The sequence below is a fragment of the Talpa europaea genome (genome assembly GCF_964194135.1).
Source record: "Talpa europaea genome assembly, chromosome: 7".
In the NCBI taxonomy this organism is placed as follows: domain Eukaryota; kingdom Metazoa; phylum Chordata; class Mammalia; order Eulipotyphla; family Talpidae; genus Talpa; species Talpa europaea.
Window position 1 is genome coordinate 87,055,983 of NC_140074.1, and position 25,152 is coordinate 87,081,134.

The window sequence follows — 25,152 nt, forward strand, 5'->3', positions numbered from 1 at the left end:
CCCCACGCCTTTTCCCACAGTCTCAGCACCCGAGGGCGCAGGCCGGCCGGGAAGTTGGAAGTCTAGCGCTTGGTTTCCCGGTGGCCGGGCGCCAGCTCAAAGGGCCCCGGTCTTGCCCGTCTGGAAAACTGGCGGGTAGAAGCCAGCGGGGCGTCTAGCCGAGCTGAGGCCGGCTTCGCCGCGCCCGACTCCCCCCTCGGCCACCCGCTCCAGGACGCGCCCCGGCGCCGTGCGGGGCTGTGCCGCGGGCGCTCACAATGCGGGTTCGCGCCCTCGGGGCGGGTGCCGGTGCGTTACCATGACAGCGGCTCGCGTGGCGCGCGCCCCGGCCCGCCGCCCCCAGGAGCGCGCAGCCCCTCCCCCGCCCGACGCCCCCCCTTCGCCGATCGCTGAGCGCACCCCCCCGCCCCCGGCTGTGGGAAGGGGCCGGGCCAGCCTCCTGACGTCTGTGCGGGGCTCGGAAGATGGCTGCGGAGCCGAGCACCGGGCAGGGGCTGCGGCGGCGGGCCGGGAGCGCGGCGGGCGGGGGCTCCGCCTTGCGCGTGGGGCGCTGAGCCTGGAGGCGGCGAGTGTGCGCGGGGGGCTTGGGAGGGCCGCTCGGTGCCACCTCCCCGCCACCCGCCGCACCATGGGCAGCGCGGAGGACTCAGTCAAAGAGAAACTGCTGTGGAACGTGAAAAAGGAGGTAAAGTCGGGGCGAGGACCCCCGGGGTGCGCATCTCGGTCCGCGCGGCCCGGGGCGAGTGGAGGTCCGCGCCCACCCGCAGGTGCGAGCGCTCGCCGGCCGGGGCCTGGGGCGGGCGGAGGCGGGGTCCTGAACTGGCTGCTGCTCGCGTCTCTCTCGGGATTCGGAGGAGCGCACCACTGGGGGGCTAGGCTGGTGGTTTGGGGCTTGTTTGCTCCACGATCCCGCAGCTCCCCGCCCTGTGACGGCAGCAGCGCTGGGAGACCCGAGGTCGGGGGAGGGGTGACGGCGATTTCTGGGAGAAGCGGAGCTGCCCATTCATTGCCCGCGCTGCCTGGGGAGGGGGCGGGGCCCGGCGCAAACCTCCTACGGTGCTGAACGGGTGATACGGGGCTTAGATCCGGTTTGCGGTTCAGCTCCTAGGGGTATCTCTGGGAATTGAGTCGCGGCAGCAGAAGGGTTCACCGCACATCTCACCTCACTGCTTCTCCCTCCATGCCCACCTCCTTATCTAGGGACCAGGATTTGGTGGGGGTTTTTTTAGGGGAAGGGCGGGGAGTGGGAACGGTTTTTAAGACTAATTTTTTACCCATTTTGAGGAAGGATCACCCCCATGTCAGAAGGATAAGAGCCCTCTCTACGAGAACGTCCTTTACCTTGTCCCTCCCCTAAAGCCAATTTCAGTTTCATTGTGGGGGGGGAACCCATATGAATGACTCACCCCCATTGCTCAAACACACAGTGAATTAGAATGGATTAAGGCCTCTGAAGCCATGAACTCCTCCTACCTATTCTGTAGTTGTAGCTGCCAGGCTGACTTATCCACTCTGGCACACAGTAGGCACTCAGTGACCATTGGGTAAATAAGTCCACTCGTCTTGGAAACTGCAAGGTCTGGTGGGAAGGCATAAATCTTGGAATAGTCTGAACTTAGCTTTGTGTGACCTTGAATAAGTTACTTAACTTTTCTGACTTTTATTTTCTTCATTTTTAAAATAGGGATCATTATATCTACCTTATTTTTTATAAACGTTTCACCACACTGATTCTTTTAGCACTTCCTAGAGTTTCAGGACTGGAGGTGATTCTGGGTTCTCATAAGATTCTGGAAGACTAAAGGTTCTTCTGCATTAACTGCATATGGCCTGGCTATTGTGTCCTATATTTGTTCCTTATGATTGGTAAAGAAGTAATTGAAGCGATCACCTTTCCAGCTGTGAGAAACCCCATCATACCTTTGCTGTTAGGTGACCAAGAAAGACCTTTTTAGGGGTATATCGAAGAGCATTTAAACCCCAACCCTCATCTCACCAAGGAAAAGAGAAATCTTAAATTTCAGCGATTCTCCTCAGGAAACAAGCTATATAGGGACAGAGATTTACATAAAACTCTATGAACAAGATCAAAAAAGTAGCCTTACTCAAACTGTGGATGGATTTGCTAGGATTGTTGGTGTCACCAAAATTTGGGCTTTTTTTTTTTTTTTAAGATTTATTTATTTATACAAGCACTGGGTACAGTCAGAAGCATGGGAGGGTGAGAGAATTCACCAGAGCCAAAGCAGGGAGCAGAGCAGGCAGAGGGACCAAAGTACACTGCTGAGGGGAGCAGCAGGCGGCAGGGGAGGTCTGCACCCCAGCTGGGACCCTCCTCCGGTGGCTGGGGAGCAGCCGGGGATTGAACCAGCGCAGCAGAGGCTGCGGGCAGCTTCGCAACCCAGCGCTCAACCGCTGCGCCACCGGGGAGGCCCAATTTGAGCTTATTAAGGGAAGATTGGAAAGATTTTTAAAAAGATTGATTTTTAAAATTTTTAAAATTTATTTTTTATTTCTTAATGCATACAAGAGTTGGAGTGTAGCCCAGAGGTGTGAGGGGGTGAGAGGATTCATCAGAGAGTGGGGAGCAGAACAGGCAGATTGACTGAAATACACTGCTGAGGGGAGCAGGGGGCGAGACAGGAGAGGTCTGCTGCACCATGTGTGTGGGTCAGCTCCCTGGCCAGGTATCGAATTCATGCCACAGTAGCTGGCAATAGCTCAATAGTGCTTGCACCAACAGTGCAAGTACTTAGAAGACTGTACCATTCTAAGTAAATGTGAGAAATGTCCAGATTATGCCACAAGTACTTATGTCACCTGATGAAGGTTGCCTGCCCTGAACTCTTAGTTTTCTTCCTCCTTTCAGTGGAGATTACATAAGAAACATCCTTTCCTCTCCTGCGAGTGGAGAAAGTGGGGATAATCGTGAGCAGGGCTGGCCTCTCCCAAAGGACCGCTGGTGTAAGTCAGGGGGCATCTTAGGTCCTCCTATCTCAGAAATCTGTCCCACTAGCTTGCTTCAAATGACTGCAGGTCTTTGAGCTGTGACATGTGTTTAATGCAAATATCCCTTGAGAAGTAATCTTGGGTGGTTTTAACAGTTTAAAGTACAGGATCAACATGATCCTACTTTAACTGCTAACTATGAGCAGTTCCCAGCAGGAAAGAGCCTTTAGATCCTTTGCCCATCATGCTCCCAAACTCTACCATCTTAGGTGAGGGTCTTGGCATAAGGGTAGCTTCAACATACTGCATGTTTTGTCCAAAGAATGGCAAAGACTCACTTTGCCCAAAGCTCACTTTTTTAAAAAAAAAAAAAGATTTATTTATTTATGCATACAAGAACTGGGACACAGGCCAGAGGTGTGGGGAGTGAGAGGATTGACCAGAGACAGAGAGGGGAACAGAACAGGCAGATTGACTGAAATACACTGCTGAGGGGAGCAGCGGGTGAGACAGGAGAGGTCTGCTGCGCCACCTGGGTCACCTCCCTGGCCGGGGATGGAACTCATGCTGCAGTAGCTGGGGATTGCTTCATGGTGCTGACGCTTAACCCCTTGCGCCACCAAAGAGGCCCTTTATCTGTAAGATTTTATACTGGGTTTGAGGTTATCCACCCCTCTATTCTTAAATATCTGTTGGTATTTTTCTCTAAGACAGCAAAAGTAATTTACTTATGTACTTGCTGAGGTGAGAAACTGTATACAATGTTGTTACTAGTGTTACTTTAATAAAAAGAGAAGGAAAAAAGTGCTTGGGACCTATAAGGCTGTCTGCAGCCACTGCAGCATGGGTTCGATCCCTAGCCAGGGAGCTACCCATATGGTGCCCATATGGTGCGGCAGACCTCTCCTGTCTCGCCGGCTGCTCCCCTCAGCAGTGTACTTCAGTCCATCTGCCTGTTCTGTTCCCCACTCTGTCTCTGGTCAATCCTCTCACCCCCCACACCTCTGGCCTGTATCCCAATTCTTGTATGCATAAATAAATAAATCTTTAAAAAAAAAAAAAGAAAAATGTGCTTGGCTTAAGTGTTAAAGATCAGCTAGAATGTCATATACTGCTGATGGGACTATAAATTGGTATAATCACCTTGAAGAATATTTTGGCAAAACCTAGTAAAGCAGTAAAACAGAATATATACATCAGAAATTCCTAGCCTAGAAATAAATCCAAAGAGGGCCTCCCTGGTAGTACAGAGGTTATAGTCTGAGTGCTATCAAGCTATTGCCAGCCACTGCAGCCCGAGTTCGATCCCCAGCCAGGTGGGTAACCCACATGGCGCAGGAGACCTCTCCTGTCTCACCCACTGCTCCCCTCAGCAATGTATTTCAGTCGATCCACCTATTTTGCTCCCCACTCTGTCTCTGGTGAATCCTCTCACCGCCCCCCCCCCCAACACACCTCTGGCCTGTGTCCCAGTTCTTGTATGCATAAATAAATAAATCTTTCAAAAAAAAAAAAAAAAGACAGGTCCAGAATGTTCATAATAGCACTATTCATAACAGCTCCAAATCAGAAGCTACTCAATTGCTAGGCAGTTGTGGTGGGTTCACACAATGCGGAATGAACAATTCACAGCTACACGCAACATGAACAAATCTAACAGTCACATCAGAGAGCAGAAAAAACCCAGTCATAAAAAGTACAAAAACTTGCAAAACTACTGATGTTAGCAGTCTGGATAATGGTTACCGCTGAAGGGAGTGGTAGTAGTGACCACTAGAAAGATGGCAGAATGAGGGTTTCTCTTAATCTGGATGTTGGTTTCCCAAATGTGTTCAGTTTGTGAAACGTCGTCATGCTGTATAATTATCACTATATCTTTGCTCCACATTAGTTAAAAGATGCTTCAGGGTCCTTTGTTTTCTTAAAGAAACTGCTCACCTTATAGGCTATTTGGAAGCATTTACATCCACACAGAACCCAAGCATCAAGTTCTTACCTAGACACAAAGAAGAGTGTGAAGAGTGTCTCTGAGGTCTGGATGAACCTACCCCTAGCACCAGAAAAGGGGGAGAAAAGGAGGGGCAGGTTGTTTATCAACAGAGACATTTTGTCCCTGAAGGACAATATGTCTGCCTACAACATTTCTCCACCCAGTTACACATGAGCAAATAATTCCCTGTCCCTGATCTCCTCAGCAGGGCGTTTCTTCCTAGGCGGAACATCTGCACTGATTGGGTTTATGGAATCTCTTTCCAAGATGCTTGTAGCTGTCTGAGCTGAAGAAACTTTGCGACCCCATTCCTCCTACCCTGTCCTCTATTCTGCAAGTATCTGAACCCAGACCAGGAAAGCAGAGTGAGCTATCTACTTGCTCAGAGGCCTTTGTAACAATGCAGTGCTTCTCATTTGTTGACAGGTGAAGCAAATCATGGAGGAGGCTGTCACCAGGAAGTTTGTGCATGAGGATAGCAGCCACATCATTGCTCTGTGTGGTGAGTGAGTGACTGGGGGGATAATGGGAGGCTGGTTTAGAACTAGAGACCCTGGGGCCTCCCTGTTGGCCTAGGGGTTAAGTCTCAGTGCTATCACTGCTATGGCCTGAGTTCAGTCCCTGGCCAGGTTGCTAAACCACATATAACACAGCAGACCTGTCTTAACCACTGCTCCCCTCAGCAGTGTATTTCAGTAGATCCGCCTGTTCTGCTCCCTACTCTGGTAAATCCTGTCACTCCCTGCACCTCTGGCCTACACCCCAGTTTTTCTATGCAAAAAAAAGGGAAAAAAATTTAAAAAAAGAACTGAGGACACTGCCCTGAGGGCAGGAAAGATGAGTCCTCAGGCTTAATAATTCTCAAATCTGGCTGCAAATCGGATCAACTCAGAAGGCCCATCCCATACCCACTGAATCAGCATCTCCAGGGCTCAAGAAGCTTACGTAGGTTGCTTTTAGTTCCCTAGAAAGTAATTCTAAAATTTTTTTATTTTATTATTTTTTTAAAGATTTATTTATTTATTTATTTATACAAGAACTGGGGTACAGGCCAGATGAGAGGATTCACTGGAGACAGAGTGGGGAACAGAACAGGCAGACTGATGAAATACACTGCTGAGGGGAGCGGCGGGCGAGACAGGAGAGGTCTGCTGCCACCATGTGGGTTGCTCTGCGCCAGGCAGGGATTGAACCAGCACTGCAGAGGCTGCGGACATCTTCACAGCGCTGCACTCAACTGCCTGCGCCACCAGGGGAGGCCCAGTAATTCTTAAATTTTAGTGTGCATCAGAAGAGCATGTTACAATAGATTTCTGGGTGTCAAACCTAAAGTTTCTGAGGCTGTGGTGGGTCTGAGATTTTGCATTTCTATTTTTTATATTTTATTTTATTTATTTTTTAAAGATTTGTTTATTTATGCAAGCACTGGGTACAGTCAGAAGTGCAGGAGGGTGAGAGAACTCACCAGAGCCAAAGTGGAGAGCATAGCAGGCAGACTTGACGAAGCACACTGCTGAGGGGAGCAACGGGTGTCAGGAGAGGTCTGCCCGCCATGTGGGACCCTTGCCTGGTGGCCCGGGATCAAACCAGCATTGCAGAGGCTGCGGGCAGCTTCGCAACCCAGCCCTCAACCGCTGCGCCACTGGGGAGGCCCTTATTTTATTATTTTTAAAGATTTATTAATTTATGCATACAAGAACTGGGGTATAGGCCAGAGGTGTGGAGGTGAGAGGATTCACCAGAGGCAGAGTGGGGAGCAGAATAGGCGGATCGACTGAAATACACTGCTGAGGGGAGCATCGGGTGAGAAAGGAGCTGTCTGCTGTACCATGTGGGTAGCTCCCTGCCGTGCTGGGGATCGAACTTGTGCTGCAGAGGCTGGTGACAGCTTGATAGCACCGCAAGGGAGGCCCCTCTATTTTTTACATTTTTTTTTTAAGATTTATTTATTTATTTATTTATTGTACAGTCAGAAACGCGGGGAGGGTGAGAGAATTCAACAGAGCCAGAACAGGGTATTTTTTACATTTTAAATGGACAGGTTATTATGAAGAGGAGAAAGGAAAAGAGAGGTACTTGTATAGTTACGGGTGGGCAGATAATGCTGATGCTGCTGGTCCAGGGACCACACTTTCAGAACTTGGATTTGGGAACATTGCTTTTTATCCTTCCTTTAACTTTGGGGAAGGATTTACACTTATTGGAAGTCTTCTTTGTCACATCTGTTTTCTAATTAACCTACCTGTGTTGCACCAGCATCCTAACTCTCCAATTACTGGATTGAAGGCAAAACGACATGAGTGCAGGAGAGAAAGGATAGCCAAAGCCACCTTAGACGGGAGAAAATTCATAATAAGCCTTCACTTCCGCCTCAGCGTGAAGACTTTTACCTTTGTAGAAGCAATCCTGTCTCCACACACAACAGTTTTCTTAGATGTCCAGGAATTTGACCTTCTTTTCAGTGCCTTTTCTTTTTTTTTTTTTTTTTTTTTTAAGTTACTTTTTATTTTTTTTTTATTTTTTATTTTTTTTTTTTTTAATAGAGGCATGCTTTATTTATTTGTTTGCTGGTTTTGTTTGTTTTGTTTATACATGCACTGGGTACAGTCAGAAGTGCGGGAGGGTGAGAGAATTCACCAGAGCCAGAGCGGGGAGCAGAGCAGGCAGAAGGACCGAAGTACACTGCTGAGGGGAGCAGCGGGCGGCAGGAGAGGTCTGCGCGCCATGTGGGACCCTCCTCCGGTGGCCGGGGAGCAGCCGGGGATCGAACCGGCGCCGCAGAGGCCGCGCGGTTTCGCAACCCAGCGCTCAACCGCTGCGCCACCGGGGAGGCCCTTCAGTGCCTTTTCTGAAGGGACAAGCAGTCATCTCCCATCTCTGTTGGCCTCTGAGATTGGTGTTTGGGATTCATAGAAGGGCTGTGCATTTCTAAGGGGAAGAAACACAAGGAGCAGATATGGGAAGGGGCACTTTTTGATGGCTTAGTGAGACAGAAGTATCCTTCCATCCATTGACAATAAACACTGAGGGCCAACACCCTAGGGGCTTACATTTTGTGGGGAGACAGACAGAAATCAAATGCACACACAGATTTATTTTATGATGATCGTAATTAGAAAGAAAGGTAACCCAGATGAGGGAGGGTGGGCTGAAAAAGGAGGCCTTTGAGCAATGCCTGAGTGACAGATGGATGATTCATATGAATCCTGGTGCTCTGCTTGATTCTTCTTTTTCCATTATTTTTTTTTTTCATTGTGGTGATGTTGTTTTACAATACTGTATATGACTTTTTGTTTACATCTTAAGTGGTCTTAGTCAGGTTTCTTCTGTCATCCTTGGTTTGTTCCTCTAAAAACAGGGTAAAGATTCCCACCTCAAGGAATTTTGGGGGGGATTGAGATGATCCATGTGAATATTGCTAGCATTGTAAAAGCACAGAAAATGTCTTTCCTTCCCCTTTGGATGTTGAGACTGAAGCTAGGTTTGCGGTATTTAAGTTCTCATCATCTCCCTTTTGGGTACATTTCCCCAGTTCTTTGAGATGATGTAATGATTCCCAGGTTTGCAAGGAGCAGTCCCATCTCACCTTTTGTCAGGCAAAACCAAGGCAAGGGAAAAAGTATGCTAGCCTTGCAGTAAGTGGTTTTGAGGTTTATTAGAATGCTATTCCTTTCCACCTCTGCTGTGTTCTCTCATGTCAGCCATTGGCCATCATTGTCACGAGAAGGGTGCTGCTGGTGGCCAAATTATGTATGGCTTGGTGCTAGACTTCATCCAGAGCACACACAGCAAACAATAAAATACTGCAGACAGCTTGTGCATAGGTGGCTGTCAGGGAGTAGGGGGAGAGAGACAAGGAGAAGTGTGTGGGTGTCCCAATTAGGGTGAAAAGAAACTGACAGCGCTCCCCTGATAGACCCAGGGGCCCCAAGGAAGCAGTGGGACTTTTGCCTTTGTCTTCTGCCTGGAAACCCAGGGCTCTTTCCAGCAGGCAGGGATATCCTACTTAACAGGAATGATCCTTGTGCTTTCAGCCCATTTCAGCTGCTGAAGTAGAATAAGGATCAGTGAAATAAATCCAAGTCTCCAGGATTCTAAAGTCCTCCCAGCAGCATGAGGAGCCCTAGAATACTGGTTCTTAGGAAGTGACTGGTCAGAAGTGCACACTTAAAGGTCACACGGTCGGATGAAAGGTCCTCACAGAAACTGCCTGGGTATGAGAGAGCAGCGTGGTGGGGCTGGGGTGAACTGAGTAGCTGTGCCCTATTTGAAAAGGGCAGCTGTTACTCAGGTCTTGCAGGAAAGCTTGTAATGGCCTTTGCCTTATTCCAAGAGAAGGCAGAAGTCTGGGTTTTTTTAAAATTTAAGTTCCCAATTTTTAAATGCTGATAATAATTCCCATTAAAAAAAATATTGTGTGGGCCTAAAAAAAGTCATCTGCAAGCCTTTACCCATTTGCTGTCTCTGCCTTGGCCTCTGTGCACAGTTACTGAGGGGACCGATAGCAGGAGGAGCTGCCAATAGTACACAGCAAGGTCACACTGGGGCATCTGACACCCACAGAAAAAGGAATCCTCATACCTGTCAAAATTGGTGTTGAGTAGTGAGTTAAATCCCAATTTGGGCTCAAAATAAGGTTGGTTCAAAGCAACGATTATCTACCTTTGTTTTTCTGCCTGTGATCCTTTTACGTCATCACAGAGTAGAATCATAATCAGGAATTCTGGTGGACTGGGGAGGGGAGGCATGATGCAAGGGAATTGATGGAAAACTCCATTCCACCCCTCTGGCTTTTTGGAGAGTCTGATATGCGAGTCTCCTTCATCCCCTGGAAAAATGCTCAGAAATGCATTTTTAGTCTCAAGCAGATCTGGTCTCATACTGGGCCTTGCTGTTATCCTAGTCATGTCCAGAATTCAGCTTTATTCTGGAAGAAAAATGGGAATTCAGGGCAAGTACTGAGAGATAGGAGCAGAGTGAAGCCTATAGAGACTGGATTAACCATGGAGTGAGCATATTCCCTAGAATTCTGGGGAACGTGGGATCCTGGGTCCCTCCTCTCTGGCGTGGCTTCTCTATGCTAGGCAGAGAAGGGCTGGGGTGGCTGAGGAGGGCAGGGCCTGGACAAGATAAGCCACTCTGAGCTTACTTTGAATAGAGGCAATGGAACCAAAAATAGAACCTTCCTGGAGAGCCTTAGAAATGGAACTGAAGAATCCATGACCATGGGAGAAAAAAGAAAGTTGTGCCAGACTTCTGCTTGTGTGTTTGCTGAAGTTATTCCTAAACCTTTCTGTCCAGTTGCTGATCAGGCCCTTGCAGGTAGAACCTTATGAAGGAGCTTTGCTGGCAAGCTGCTGCTGGCAGGGAGAGTGTGCTACTCTCCTGCCAGAGCCAACCCCATCTGAACCCCTAGGTCAGAGGATCCCCGTGACTTCCCCTCTTACTGACAGAGGGTAGGGCTTGGAGAATAGGCCCAAATCTACCACTGTGGAGAGGTATCTTTGGTATCTTCTTTTTATCTTAGAAATCCATGTCCAGGGTCTCCCTGGTGGCGCAGGGGTTAAAGACACGGCACTATCAAGCTATTGCCAGCCACTGCAACGTAAGTTTGATCCCCAGCCAGGGAGCTAACCCATATAGTGCAGCAGACAACTCCTGTCTCGGCCGCTGCTCACCTCAGCAGTGTATTTCAGTGGATCTGCCTGGTCTGCTCCCTACTCTGTGTCTGGTGAATCCTCCAACCCCCCACACCTCTGGCCTGTACCCCAGTTCTTCTACTCATAAATAAATAAATCTTTTTTAAAAATCCATGTCAAGGTTACTCCACAATATGGTCTTTGAAACTTTTAATAAAGACTACTGTTGAGGGCCTCCCTGGTGGTGCAGGCAGTTGAGCACCGCACTGCGAAGCTGTCTGCAGCCTCTGCAGTGTGGGTTTGATCCTGGCCAGCTGGCGAGAATCCCACATGGCACAGCAGACCTCTCCTGTCTCGCCCATTGCTCCCCTCAGCAGTGTATTTCTTCAATCTGCCTGTTCTGTTCCCCGCTCTGTCTCCAGTGAATCTTCTCACCCTCCTGCGCATCTGGCCTGTACCCCCATTCTTGTATGAAAGTAAATAAATCTTTAAAAAAAAAAAAGACTTACTGTTGAATCAAATTAGTGTTTTCTGTTTTCCCAGTGGCTTCTTGAACCCACCGGAGTATGCTGCTATATTTCCTGCTATCCCTTCCCTAGAATGTAAGGTGCTTTTAATGCTTGCTGGGTGGGAAACTCAAGGTCAGGGTTAAATAGCAAATTGTCCCAAGTTTCCCCTTTGAACTCTGCATTTGTAGTAGTTATTTATGTGAATAAAGAGGCACAGTACTCAAGATCCCTGGAGAAGCCATCTTTTCTCTGAGCCTGCCTCCCTTCAGGTCTGGGAGTGCCCGTCTGCATAGTATTTCTGTTTATTCTGATTGGTAATTGAGGTTGGATTTTAACCTTTGGTGGGGAGAGCTGATTTACAAGGCCTACAGAGGTTCCTCCTCTGGCAGAGCAGGTTCTCAGACTCATAATTGTCTCTTCCCCCCAACCCAGGCATCAGGAGCAGAGCAGAAAACTGACCAGGCCAACCCTGCCCCTCAATCTCCAGGTTCCCTGCCCTCCCTCCCCTCTTTTGCAGATTGGTTAACCTGAGGGTTGCTTCTGGCTGCGGATGAGCTGTAATGGGAGGGAGTGGGGGTGGAGTCTGGCGCTGGGAACAACATCAAGGCTTTATGAACCCACTCCTTGTTGCTAAGCAGCTTTCATTAGCCTGGAAGGTTGGTTGCTGCAAGCTTCTCTGGGGAATGGCAAGGAGATGCTAATGAGAGAAGAGGTGCTGGGAGAGAAGCAGGTGCTATGGAAGGATTGTAGCCCACCTGGGATTGTGCCTCCAGAGATATTTTAGCACATTCTGAGATTCAGACTCCAGGCAGTTTTTAGTCTGTCTCTTCAGTGAAAGGAATTCCTTCTCTTCCCACCTGCTCTGAATGAACAGCTGATGCTCAGGATGTCTGACTTCTGCTTCATCTGGAAAGAATCTAGTGAAAGGCCTGCCCTGTGGGTACTGGCACCCCTTTCCCTACAGAGGGGGGACTGGCACCCCTTGCCCTGGGTTGGGGCGTGACTAAGGGCATGTGATGGTGGACTGTAGCTGAGACTTTGGTGTCCGACACACCTGATTTCACATCCTGACAGTGTCACTAGGCATGTGACCATGGCCAGTTATTCAGTAACTCTGGACCTACACTAAGGTTGACGTGAGGATTAAGAGAGTGGTGGGGTGGGGGAAGGGAAACACAGCATGAATCAGGTAGGCAGGAGGTGCTCAATAAATGTTGCTCTTCATCATCACCACCTATGACATTCTGCTTTGCTCTCGAAATTGATCTTACAACCTTTCTCATAAAGCCTCTTAGAAAATTCCCCAGGATTCCATCTAGAAACCGTCTTTCCAGGAATTTGGAGCCTCTGATGGGCAAATTTGAACTCTACAAACTCATTCAGAGAATCCAATAATATTAAAAATTGATTTTTGCTGAGCATGATCCCTTCCAGCGCCATCCATGTTGCTGCAAATTGCATGTGTTTATCTTTTTTGAATGCTGAGTAATATTCCATGGTGTATATGTACCATATCTTCTTGATCCAGTCATCTATTTTTGGGCATTTGGGTTGTTTCCAAAGCTTAGCTATTGTAAACAGTGCTGCTATAAACATAGGGGTGCAGGTGTTCTTTGGAATTGATGTTTCTGTGTCCTTTGGGAAAATCCCTAGGAGTGGAATTGCTGGATCATATGGAAGCTCTATGTTTAGTAGGTCAAGAAATCTCCACACAGCTCTCCATAGTGGTTGGACCAGTTTGCACTCCCACCAACAGTGCAGGAGAGTTCCTTTTTCTCCACATCCTCGCCAACATTTGTTGTTGCTAGTTTTTTTAATATGTGTCATTCTCACTGGTGTAAGATGGTATCTCATGGTAGTTTTGATTTGCATTTCCCTGATTACAAGTGATGTTGAACATTTTTTCATATGCCTGTTGGCCATTTGCATTTCCTCTTCAGAGAAGTTTCTTTTTAGCTCTTCTGCCCATTTTTTGACTGGATTATTTTCTTTGTTTTTGTTGAGTCTCATCAGCTCTTTGTAGATTTTTGTGATCAGTCCTTTATCATTAGTGTTGTGTGCGAAAATGTTCTCCCAGTTGGTGGGGTTTCTCTTTGTTTTGGTTATTGTCTCTTTTGCTGTGCAGAAGCTCTTTAATTTGATGTAGTCCCAGCTGTTTATCTTTGCCTTCACTATCACTGCTGTGGGTGATATGTCCATAAAGATGTCTTTGATGTACATATCATGCTCAGCGAAATAAGCCAGAAAGAAAAAGAAAAATACCGGATGGTCTCACTCATAGCAGGAATCTAGAAAACTTAAATAAGGGACCAGGAAAATGAATAACTATAAGAAAGTGAAAATCAAAATCAACAAAAAACTATGAACCAGAGACACTCTATGGGGGGGGTGGGAGGCATTCGGGGGGAGGGGTTGGGGTCAAAATAAGGGGGTTGCAATTGTATGGGGAATATAAAAATAAAATTTATTTAAAAATAAATAAATAAATAAATAAATTTATTTCTGTAGGTACGGTAATGGTGTTATGTACATGTTCTTTTAAAAGTCATCTGTAGGGCCTTCCCGGTGGCGCAGTGGTTGAGCGCTGGGTTGCGAAGCTGCCCGCGGCCTCTGCGGCGCTGGTTCGATCCCCGGCTGCTCCCCGGCCACCGGAGGAGGATCCCACATGGTGCGCAGACCTCTCCTGCCACCCGCTGCTCTCCTCAGCAGTGTACTTCGGTCCTTCTGCCTGCTCTGCTCCCCGCTCTGGCTCTGGTGAATTCTCTCACCCTCCCACGCTTCTGACTGTACCCAGTGCTTGTATAAACAAAAACAAACAAATATAATAAATAAATAAATAAACAAACATGCCTCTATAAAAAAAAAAAAAGTCATCTGTAAAGGGGCCTCCCTGGTGGCACAAGGGGTTAAGGCTCAGCACTATGAAGCTATTGGCATCCACTGCAGCAGGAGTTCAGTCCCCAGCCAGGGAGCTACACACGTGGCGCAGCAGACCTCTCCTGTCTCACCAGCTATGCTTTCAGTCAATCCGCCTGCCTGTTCTGCTCCCCACTCTGTCTCAGGTGAATCCTCTCACCCTCGCACCTCTGGCCTATACCCCAACTCTTATATGCATAAATGCATCAAATAAATATTTTTTAAAAAGTCATCTGTAAAATAAAAAGCACAAAAAAGTAAAAATTTTTAGAAAGGAAAATTAAGTTATCTTTTCGAGATACACACTGAAATATTTATAGGTAAAAAATGCATTTCTAAAATTTCCTTCGGGCCTCCCCGGTGGCGCAGCAGTTGAGTGCTGGGTTGCGAAGCTGCCCGCAGCCTCTGCAGCACCGGTTCGATCCCCAGCTGCCGGGCAGGGGTCCCACAAGGTGAACAGACCTCTCCTGCCACCCACTGCTCCCCTCAGCAGTGTACTTCGTCAGTCCGCCTGTTCTGCTCTCCACTCTGGCTCTGGTGAATTCTCTCACCCTCCCGCGCTGCTGACTGTACCCAGTGCTTGTATAAATAAATAAATAAATCTTTAAAAATAAATAAATAAAATTTCCTGCAGAATAACCTAGGGATAAACAGAAAAGTGGCTGGAGGTTGTATAGCTGTAACAAGATTAGTCGTGACTTGATCATTGTTTAAGTTGAGTGATGAGTATGTGGAGCTTTGTTTATTATTCTCTTGATTTTTGTATATGTTTGGAATTTTCCATAATAAAGTGAGTTTAAAAAGAGGAGGAGGTGGAGGAGGAATACATAGGAGGAAGAGATTGCAATAGCTAGCAGATAATTTTCTTGATAAATTTTATACAAGGGGGAGCAACTATCTTGTTTTTTATTTTTTTAAAGATTTATTTATTTATTTAAGCACTGGGCTACAGGCCAGAGGCAGGGGAGAATGAGAGAATTCACCAGAAACAGAGCAGAAGGCCTGAAATACACTGCTGAGGGGAGCAGCGGGTGAGATAGGAGAGGTCTGCCTGGCCATGTGGGAATCTCCGTGGCTGGCTGGGAATCGAACCGGTGCTGCAGAGCCTGCGGACAGCTTCATTGCGCTGCGCTCAACCCGCTGTGCCACCAGGGAGGCCCTTTATTTTTATTTTTATTTTTAATTATTTTTAAAGGTTTATTTATGCATACAAGGTTTATTTATGGCCTGAGGTACAGGCCAGAGGTGTGTGGTGGAGGAGGGTGGGGTGAGAAGAGTCACCATAGACAGATGAAAAACAGAACAGGCAGACTGATTGAAATAGACTGCTGAGGGGAGCAGCGGGCGAGACAGGAGAAGTCTGCTGGCCTGTTGGGGGTTGAATTTGAAAGTGCTGCAGAGGGCCTCCCCGGTGGCGCAGCGGTTGAGCACTGGTTTAATGCTGCAATGCTGCAATGCTGGTTTAATCCCCAGCCACCAGGTGAGGGTCCCATATGGTGCGCAGACCTTTCCTGACACCCGCTGCTCCCCTCAGCAGTGTACTTCGTCAGTCTGCCTGCTCTGCTCTCTGCTCTGCCTCTGGTGAATTCTCTCACCCTCCTGGACTTCTGACTATACCCAGTGCTTGTATAAATAAATAAAATAAAATATTAAAAAAAAAAGTACTGCAGAGACTGTGGATAGCTTCACAGTGCTGTGCTTAACCCCTTGTGCCACCAGGGAGGTCCTATCTTGTTTTTTTTTAAAGATTTATTAATTTATGCATACAAGAACTGGGGTACAGGCCAGAGGTGCAGGGGTGAGGGTGAGGGGATTCACCAGAGACAGAGCAGGGAACAGAACAGGCAGGCTGACCGAAATACACTGCTGAGGGGAGCAGTGGGTGAGACAGGAGAGGTCTGATGCACCATGTAGATTTCTGGCCGAGATTGGTGTTGCAGAGGCTGCAATATCTTCACAGTGCTGTGCTTTAACCCCTTGCGCCACCAGAGAGGGCCCCTATCTTGTTTTTTTTTTTAATTTTCTTTTTTTTTTTAAACAATATTTGCTTCCCCCCACCCCCTCAGGTATAGTCCCCATAGAGTTTCCTTCACCAGTGCACCCGTGCACCATCACCTCCTTGTGCTCCTCCCTCCCTCCCTCTGATCCCTCTCCCTCCTCCTCCCCTGCAGTATGTCTCGGGTTTGTAATTGTCCATTTTTGTTTTGTTGTGTTTTGTACTGTTTTTTTTTTTTTACACTGATGTCTTATTTGGTTCCCCTATATTCCTGCTATAAGTGAAACCATCCGATATTTTTCTCTTTCCTTCTGGCTTATTTCACTGAGCATATATCTTGTTTTTTTTTTAAGATTTATTTATTTATGCATACAAGAGCTGGGGTACAGGCCAGAGATGCGGGGGGGTGAGAGGATTCACCAGAGACAGAGCGGGGAACAGAACAGGCAGATATACTGAAGTACACTGCTGAGGGGAGCAGTGGGCGAGTCAGGGAAGGTCTGCTGTGCCATGTGGGTTGCTCCCTGGTGGTCTGGGGATCGAACTCATGCTGCAGAGGCTGTGGATTGCTTCATAGTGCTGTGCTTAACCCCTTGCACCACCAGGGAAGCCCTATATCTTGTTTTTTAATTGCAAACCTTTTCCCTTTGCAAAGCAGCAGCAGTATCTCTGCCCACCTGTGACTATGCAGGTGCCTCTCTTTTTCCTTTCTTCTTTCCTTAATAAACTGTCCTTTTAGGAATGATGTAGGGATTAAGTCTCAGGGCTATCACCTCAGGGCTATCACCTCTGCGGAGTTCGATACCCCACCAGGGAGCTAACCCACACAGCACAGCAGACCTCTCCTGTCTCACCTGCTGCTCCCCTCAGCAGTGTATTTCAGTAGATCTGACTTTTCTGCTCCCCACTCTGTCTCTGGTGAATCCTTTCACCCCCTGCACCTGTAGCCTACACCCTAGCTCTTATATGCATAAATAAATAAATCTTTAATAAAAAAAAAAAAAGGCTTCCCATCCCTCCCTTTCTCTAGGGAAGCTGGTCCTCTGCTGTCTGTCTTGGTTCCACTATCCAAGGCAGTCAGCTTTACAAAATTCTACTCAGTAGTGTCCCCAAAACTCCAGGATCAAAATGTGCTACCAGGGGCCCTCTCTAGTGGCTCAAGAGGTTAAGACACAACCTATGAAGCTGTCCGCAGCCTCTGCAGCATGAGTTCGATCCCAGGCCAGGGAGGTGACCCACATGGCGCAGCAGACCTCTCCTGTCTTGCCCGCTGCTCCCCTCAGCAGTGTATTTCAGTCAGTCTGCCTGTTCTGTTCCCCACTCTGTCTCTGGTGAATCCTTTCACCCCCATACTTCTAGCCTGTACCCCAGTTCTTGTATGCATAAATAAATAAATCTTTTTTTTTTAAAAAAAATGCGCTACCTGTGACTGGCTGCTCAACTCAGTTCTTCCCTCACTTGGGTTCTCTATGGCAACTACAACTGAACTCCCCCGTTGCACAGATGGCAGCTGGCAGAAGTGGGAGAGAGGGACACACACTATACCTGGTCCTGTCCTTCCCAATCTCTCTAGGCTCTATGACAGACTCTGTTATCTCTGGAGCCTGTGGCCCTATGCCTCTACCAAACTGGCCTACTTCCCTGAAGACCATTCAGTGGGTACCCCAGTTACCAGACTGGGCTTGTCCCAGACTCTGGGCTGCTGAGCACAACTTTCAGTGGATATACACATGGGAGCAGGACTTGTTTCTGAGGTGCCCCTGGGCTGATTGAAGATCCTTCTCAATCTCTGCTGTATTTCCTGAATGGCCATTGCTTTAGCCCATTCTTGTGGGATCCTATGACATCTAAGCTTGTCTCAGCCCACTAACTTGTTTCTCTAGTCCCTGCCCAACTCAGATCATCTGTGGCTGCCCTTTGCCAAGCCCAGGTGTGTCTGTGGATGTGGCAAACCAAGCCGACCTGGAGAACTTATTTGCTGAGGGAGCCAATGAAGGAGTAGTTGCCCATTGAGACTTTCTGGGTTTTGTGAGTTTTGATTGACCCCCAGTTTGGAGAGAATCTGTGGCATCACATCATGATGAAATAATTACCTGGGTTGGATGGTCACTTACGTAGTTATTATAACTATTATTTTGAATTGGTAATATATTTACCTGGTTCAAAAATCAAATGGATAGAAAAGGTATACAGTGACAAGTCTCACTCCCTCCCTACCCCTGTTCACCCTTTTCTCCTCCACTCACCAGTTCCCACATGGGTAACCAATACTACTTTTGTTTCTTGTGCATCCTCCCATATTCATTTAAAAAATTATATTCTTTATTTACCCCTGTAAAAATATTTGTTTTTTATTTACTTATGCATACAAGAACTGGGGTGTAGGCCAGAGGTACCAGAGGTAAAAGGATTCACCAGAGACAGAGTGGGGAGCAGAACAGGCAGACTGACTGAAATACACTGCTGAGGGGAGCAGCGGGCAAGACAGGAGAGGTCTGCTGCGCCATGTGGGTCACCTCCCTGGCCAGGGATAAAACTCATGCTGCAGTGGCTGGCGATAGCTTGATGGTGCTGAGACTAACCCCTGTGCCACTAGGGAGGCCCTATTTACCCTTTTTTGTAATCAAGGGTATCATGAAATCATACTGCCTCACATCTTGCTTTTGGAGTCAATTACTACTTCCTAGACAGTATCCTCATTCTTTTTCATATTCATATATTATTCTCCCGTATGAATGTGCTATATTTACTTAATCTCCCCCCTATTGATGAACATGTGGATGGTTTCAATCTTTTGCTTTTATAACTAAGTAACTTTACAGTTGTATCTATAGACTAGATTCTCTGCAACAGGGCAGTTCAGTTGTAGTTGCCATAGAGAACCCAAGTAAGGGAAGTGCTGAGTTGAGCAGCCAGTCACTCTGGCAGTGTATAAGATAGTTCAGTAACTTCCCAAGTCCCATCTCTATCTTACCGATGTCTTCTCCATTCTAAATTGAACTCCTTGGAGTGGTTAGATTGTTGTGGGATTCCATTATCAGATTCCATTAGCACTTGTGGTCTCCAATCCATTTAGCGTTTGTTAATCCACATAACTTAGTAGACTTCGGGGGCATGTCAGAGGCTGGAGGGCCTCTGAGGTGTAGTTCCCAGTCTTTTCCTGGGGAAATGGAGATGGTGCCAGATCTTTTGGGGAGGAAAGATAGCCACAGAAAAGTGCTGGAGTTGAAATAGTTCCATTCCTGCCCACTCAGAGCTGCCATTCTCTGGGACTGTTAGTGGGATCGGATGCACTGGAATGACAGAGAAGAGGGGTATCCTGGGCTCATCTGGCATCATAATTCCAAAGGCTACCAGGACAGGATGGGGAAAGAGGGGCAAACATGTTGAGTCATGTATCTCTCTGTTTTGATTCTTTTACTCAAACCCTAACCAGTGGTGGTAACTGCAGCCAATCTTCAAAAACAGTGTTGATTTTTATTAATTAGTGGGCATTTTCCCCATGTGAAATAAGCCAAATGATATCAGAGTTCTCTCACTCTATTCTGGTGCATTCAGAGTTGATGTTGGTGGTGCCAGTTCCCATGGGGCAAGGGAATCCTGAAAACCTCAAAATGGGTGGGGGGACAAAAGGGCCCAGACAGCTTTGTTAGAAAGGGGACAGGCTCAGCTGAGTGCTTTAGCCATAATGGGTCTCCTGCCACACCCTCCACTCTGGAGATGAGGCAGGAAAAGGAGTGAGGTCCTAGAGTTCCCTGGCTTGGTGCTCTGGGCCTTCAGTCAACAGAGGAGGAGAGGCACTAGCTCTAGGCAGACATGTGCCCCAGGGAACAGTGTTGACAGTCTGTGATTGCCCCCGCTGGGAGGCAAGTATGGCAGACTTGGATGTTGCTGTTGTTGGCTCTGCAACTGCAGTTCTGAGTGTGGTTTACTCTATATTGGAGGGCAGGTTTACGGGGCAGGGAGAGTCTTTTATTTATAGCTCCTGAGTTTCTGTCAGTGGGACTGTCTCTGTTTCTGTTCAACCCGAACACTATAGCAAGGGTTCTTAAGCCTTATGGGATCAGATGCCCCTTTTAAAAGCTAAAAATGATGGAACTTTCATCTAGTTAAAAAAAAAAACAACAACAAACAAACATTCACCTAAGTATTCTGGAGCACCCCAACAATTGTTTTTGTTTTCGTTTTTTAAGATTTATTTATTTATGCATACAAGAGCTGGGTGTAGGCCAGAGGTGAGGGGGGTGAGAGGATTCACCAGAGACAGAGCAGGGAACAGAGCAGGCAGACTGACCGAAATACACTGCTGAGGGGAACAGTGGGCGAGACAGGAGAGGTCTGCTGTGCTGTGTGGGTAGCTCCCTGGTGGGCCGGGGATTGAACTCATGCTGCAGTAGCTGGGGATAGCTTCATAGTACTGAGACTTAACCCCTTGCACCAGAAGGGAGGCCCCAGGAGTAATTCTTAATTAGTATTGTTGTGTATTTCTCCTCCTCATTATTTTGTCTACATGCTGCACACAATAACATCTTTCATTGCATGTGCTAATTCTCTGTGGGCGACCACCCTGTGGGTATGGGGAATGACAAATGTCTGTCTGATCACTGACTAGAGATGGAACTGAGCTAAGAATACCTGGCATGGAAGGTTGTTTACTTTGCTTGGAAAGTGGAGAGGTGAGAGGGATTTCTTTTTGCCCAGACATTGTCTGGCACATTGCCTGGATTTCACTGAAGGAAATTTAAGGGTGTGGGGTGAGCAGGGGGACTGGGCGTGATGTTTGGGCTTCTTTCAATATTCCCTGCTTGTAGTAATTGCTGAGGAATGCCTCCGCTCACCCTCGAGAACCCAGAGGCCTGTGCTCAGAGGCTGCCTGGGAGGACAGGCTGAGGCCAAGTGGGATGGGAGTGCCTCTGCTGCCATTCCCAGGCTCCCAGCCTGGCTGTGATTGCATCGCCTGGGGAAGGCGGGAAGGCTAATGACTCATTATCCCAGCAATTAGTCATATCACCGAGGCATATGATTCCCTGCAGGACTGGTGCCACCTGCTGCCATTCTGGCCTGTTCAGTGCTACTTCTGTTTCATTCTGGATGGGAGTGCAACCCCAGAAAATACGCAACACCTTCCTACAGGTGTGGACTTGTGCCTTCAGCACAAGGTGCTGGGCTTGTCCACACCACAAGGTGTGGATTTGTGCCTGCAGCAGCCCCAGGCTCTAGAGACTAGGATAAAAGGGTCACTCACTTGGATACTCCAGGGCCACAAGAGGCCTCCAGGATCCAAGGGGACTGCCATGGAAAGGAATCTGAATGCTTTCTTTCTTAAGATTCTCCCACATGCCCCCCATCCACACATACACTTGTAGAGACACCTGTCTGCATACACATGTGCACAGAGATGTGTGAACATGCCCTGTGCTTTTTAAGTAAAGTCTGCCAAGGCCCAAGGAGGAGTGTCTGATAGGAAGCTTCCAGGCATAGGGAAGATTGTGACTTGTTTCCTCTTCCCTTGGTGTTCTCACTGGGCTAGAAGCCTCCAGGGACTCTCTAACTTTTTTTTTATAAGTCATTTAGCAATTCAAAGTGTTTTGTTATTCCTGAAGCCATAATTCACCTGCACAGGAACCAGCAACTAAGTTGTCCTCTAGTTGCACAGGGTTGAAATCACATTGAGGAACTGGAATTCCATTTACAGGTATTCCACTTGTTTGTTTTTTTTCTAAGATTTTATTTATTTTATTTTATTTTTATGTTTAATATATTTTGTTTTATATAATTCTTACATCTTTTTTCATTTTTACACAATGTATGCATTTTCATTTTGGTTATATTCCCCATACAATTGCACCCCCCTTATTTTAACCCTAATCCCTCCTCTCCTCACCCCCCACCCCCGTAGTGTGTCTCTGGTTTATAGTTCCTTGTTGATTTTGATTTTTTTCTTTATTATAATTAGTCTTTTTCCTGGTCCCTTATTTAGGTTTTCTCAATTCCTGCTATGGTTTATAGCATTGTGTGTAATTCAGAGGTATAGGATCACATCTCCTTAGATGCGTGTCCTCACACTCACCACAAAGGCACTTATATTCCTCCACATAGCCATTATTTCCCCTTCCCCACTTTGCTTTCCCTCATTCCAGTCAGTTTTCTGTGGTTTATTTTTGGTATGGTTTTATTTGACCTTTGGTTTTTTCCCCATATTCCACATACATGTGAAACCATCCAGTTTTGGTCCTTCTCCTTACTGATTTCATTTAGCATAATCCCCTCCAGTTCCATCCATGTTGTTGCAAATGGCAAGGATTCATCTTTTTTTATAGCTGAGTAGTATTCCATTGTGTGTATGTGTGTGTGTGTGTATGCACACACACCCTATTTTTCTAATCTGCTCCTCTTCCCTTGGGCACTTAGATTGTTTCCATATCTTGGCTATTATAGTATCACAATAAAAATAGGGGTGCATCTGTCCTTCAAATTAGTGTCTTTGCATTCTTTAGGTAGATACTTAGGAATGGGATTGCTCGATCTATATTTAATATTTTTAAAAAATATTTATTTATACATACAAGATCTGGGGTGTAGGCCAGAGGTACAGGGTGGGGGTGAGTGACACAGTGGGGAGCAGAACAGGCAGATCCACCAAAACACACTGCTGAGGGGGGCAGCGGACGAAACAGGAGAGGTCTGCCGCACCATGTAGGTTAGCTCCCTGGTGGGGGATGGAACTTGTGCTGCAGTGGCTGCCATTAGCTTCATAGTGCTGAGACTTAACCCCTTGCACCACCAGGGAGGACCTATGTTTAATATTTTGAGGGTCAAACAAACCTTTTTTTTTAAAAGATTTATTTTTTTTAAAGATTTATTTGTTTATACATACAAGAATGGGGGTACAGGCCAGAGTTGCAGGGGGTAAGAGGATTCACCAGAGACAGAGTGGGGAGCAGAACAGGCAGACTGACTGAAATACACTGCTGAGGGGAGCAGTGGGCGAGTCAGTAGAGGTCTGCTGTGCCATGTGGGTTGCTCCCTGGCCAGGGATTGAACTCGTGCTTCAGTGGCTGTGGTTAGCTTCCATAGGTTGTGTCTTAACCCCTTGCGCCACCAGGGAGGCCCAAGATTTATTTATTTATTTTTATTTATACATACAACACCTGAGATCTAGGTTAGAGGTGCAGGTCAGGGGTGAGAGGATTTTCCAGAGACAAAGTGGGGAGCAGAACAGGCAGATCTACTGAAATACACTGCTGAGGAGAGCAGCAGGCAAGACAGGAGAAGTCTGCTTGCGCCATGTGGGTCAGCAACCTGGCTGGGTATCGAAATCCTGCTGCAGTTCCTGCGGATAGCTTCATAGTACTGAAACCTAACCCTTTGCGCCACCAGGGAGGGCCTCAAACAAAACTCTTTGATAGGACAGTTATTAAAATGAAGGCAAAACTCAAAAGGGCAGTTCCAGACCCTGAAGTTCAACTCATGTGGGTCTCCCAAGCCACACCTTAGTGGTTCCTAATCTTCCCCCTCTTAACTGCCAATGGAATTATTATGCTTATATTATTGTAATGTGGATTTCCCTTAATAAAATCAATTGTGAATATATGTGATAGCATGAATCATAAAGTGAAAAATCTCCATCCATGTAGAAGTTAACATTTTTGAGATTCAAATCTGTTATTACAGAAAGCTAAAATGGTGAGCTGTAGGACTTGAAGGCTTGCATGCATTCTTTGCTGACCACTTAGACATCTGATTTAAGCCCTTTGTTAGAATTATTGGTATTTCTGTGGTTGCTATTTCTTGCACTTTCTACTTCCATGATTCCATGGTTACCAACAGATAAATTAGTTGAAGCATGTTAAGTAATTAGAACAGTACTGGAATAAGGTTAAGAATTCAATGTCAAATATTATTACTATATGTGTCCTTTGCTGCTTCTTCGTTTTCTCTTGATTTTTCATAATGATTTAAATATATGATTGTACATGGTACCCTATAAAAAGTGCCTTCAGAAATTTTATCTATCTTATTTAGTATCGCTGAATTATTTTCTTAATAAAAACGTGTGTTTTGTCCAACTTGAAAAAAAAAAAAAAAAAACCAGGTAAGAACTGCTTTCCATGATTTATTCTTAAGTCCAGTTTTCATATTCTCACAACGCCAGTCAAAATAAACTTGATGGGGTTTCCATTCCCCTGCTTCTAAGAGTTCTTTTAGAAGCATCTCCACCCTCCTGTGTGGCAGTCTGTGATCCTCCCCTAATGCGTCCTCCCTTCCTCCCGCCAGAAGAGAAATCCCATCCCTTACCATTAGCTGTGAAACAGCATCTCCACAAAAAAGGAACCCACATGGATGGAGGTCGTCCTGCATGCCAGATGCTGTCCCCTTGGTATTCAGCTGGTCCTTGAATGACATCATTTTGTTCAAGGTTGTTTCATTATAGTTTTGATGAGAAAAAAACAATCCCCACCTATGTTGAACAAAACATTAAGGACTGATTTTTATTATACATCATTTTGCTTAAAGTTGCAGTTCCCAAGAACGTACCCCAATGTTAAGTGAGGACCTAAAGTACTTTATCTCTAGTAACATTTCACACCAATCCTAATCAATATTCCTCATTTCACAGATGATAATACTAAGGCTCAGAGCATTAAATCACCTGCAGTTTCCCAGAGATAGCAAGTGACTACAGAAGTACCTCCCCCATGCCTGTCCCGTCTGACTCCCTGCCCCTAGCACGCACCATTTACTGGTCATGTGAAAAACACCTGTGAAGTGACCGGTGCACCTCCTCCCATCTCCCCCACCCCCAACTCCCCTGGAAGAGGTGAAAAAGACTTGGGCCAGGGTTTGGGGGCCTGGGCTCTAGTCCCTGCCCTGCCACTATGTGGACATAATCAAAGCCTTTCCCCTTTCTAGGCTTTCCTCGGCCTTTGTAAAACAAATCAGCTTGGCCTCAGTAATGGCCAAACACCTTTTACCCCACAGTGCACACTAATATTTTCAGTCTGTATGTGCCCAGGGCATCTAATCATCCATCCTACCAAACCCCTCATCCTGCAGCATCTGTGTGGTACGCAGGATCCAGAGGTAATCATACGAGCCCCCAAAATTATGAATGAATGAAGGGATGCCCTTCCCGCATGGAAAATTGAAATC

The 25,152-nt window shown here is 46.8% G+C and overlaps 1 protein-coding gene across 2 annotated transcripts in view; it reads left to right on the forward strand.

Moving 5' to 3' along the window:
- Positions 1-628: 628 nt before the first annotated feature.
- SGSM2 (small G protein signaling modulator 2) overlaps positions 629-25,152 on the forward strand; it is a gene marked incomplete at both ends in the record, with an annotated part of 40,569 nt that continues 16,045 nt past the window's right edge. For both annotated transcript variants that reach the window (XM_084238201.1, XM_084238202.1), the window contains 2 exons: positions 629-685; positions 5,366-5,441. In XM_084238201.1, coding sequence (XP_084094327.1) covers positions 629-685; positions 5,366-5,441 — 133 coding nt within the window. The remainder of the gene's footprint in view (positions 686-5,365; positions 5,442-25,152) is intronic.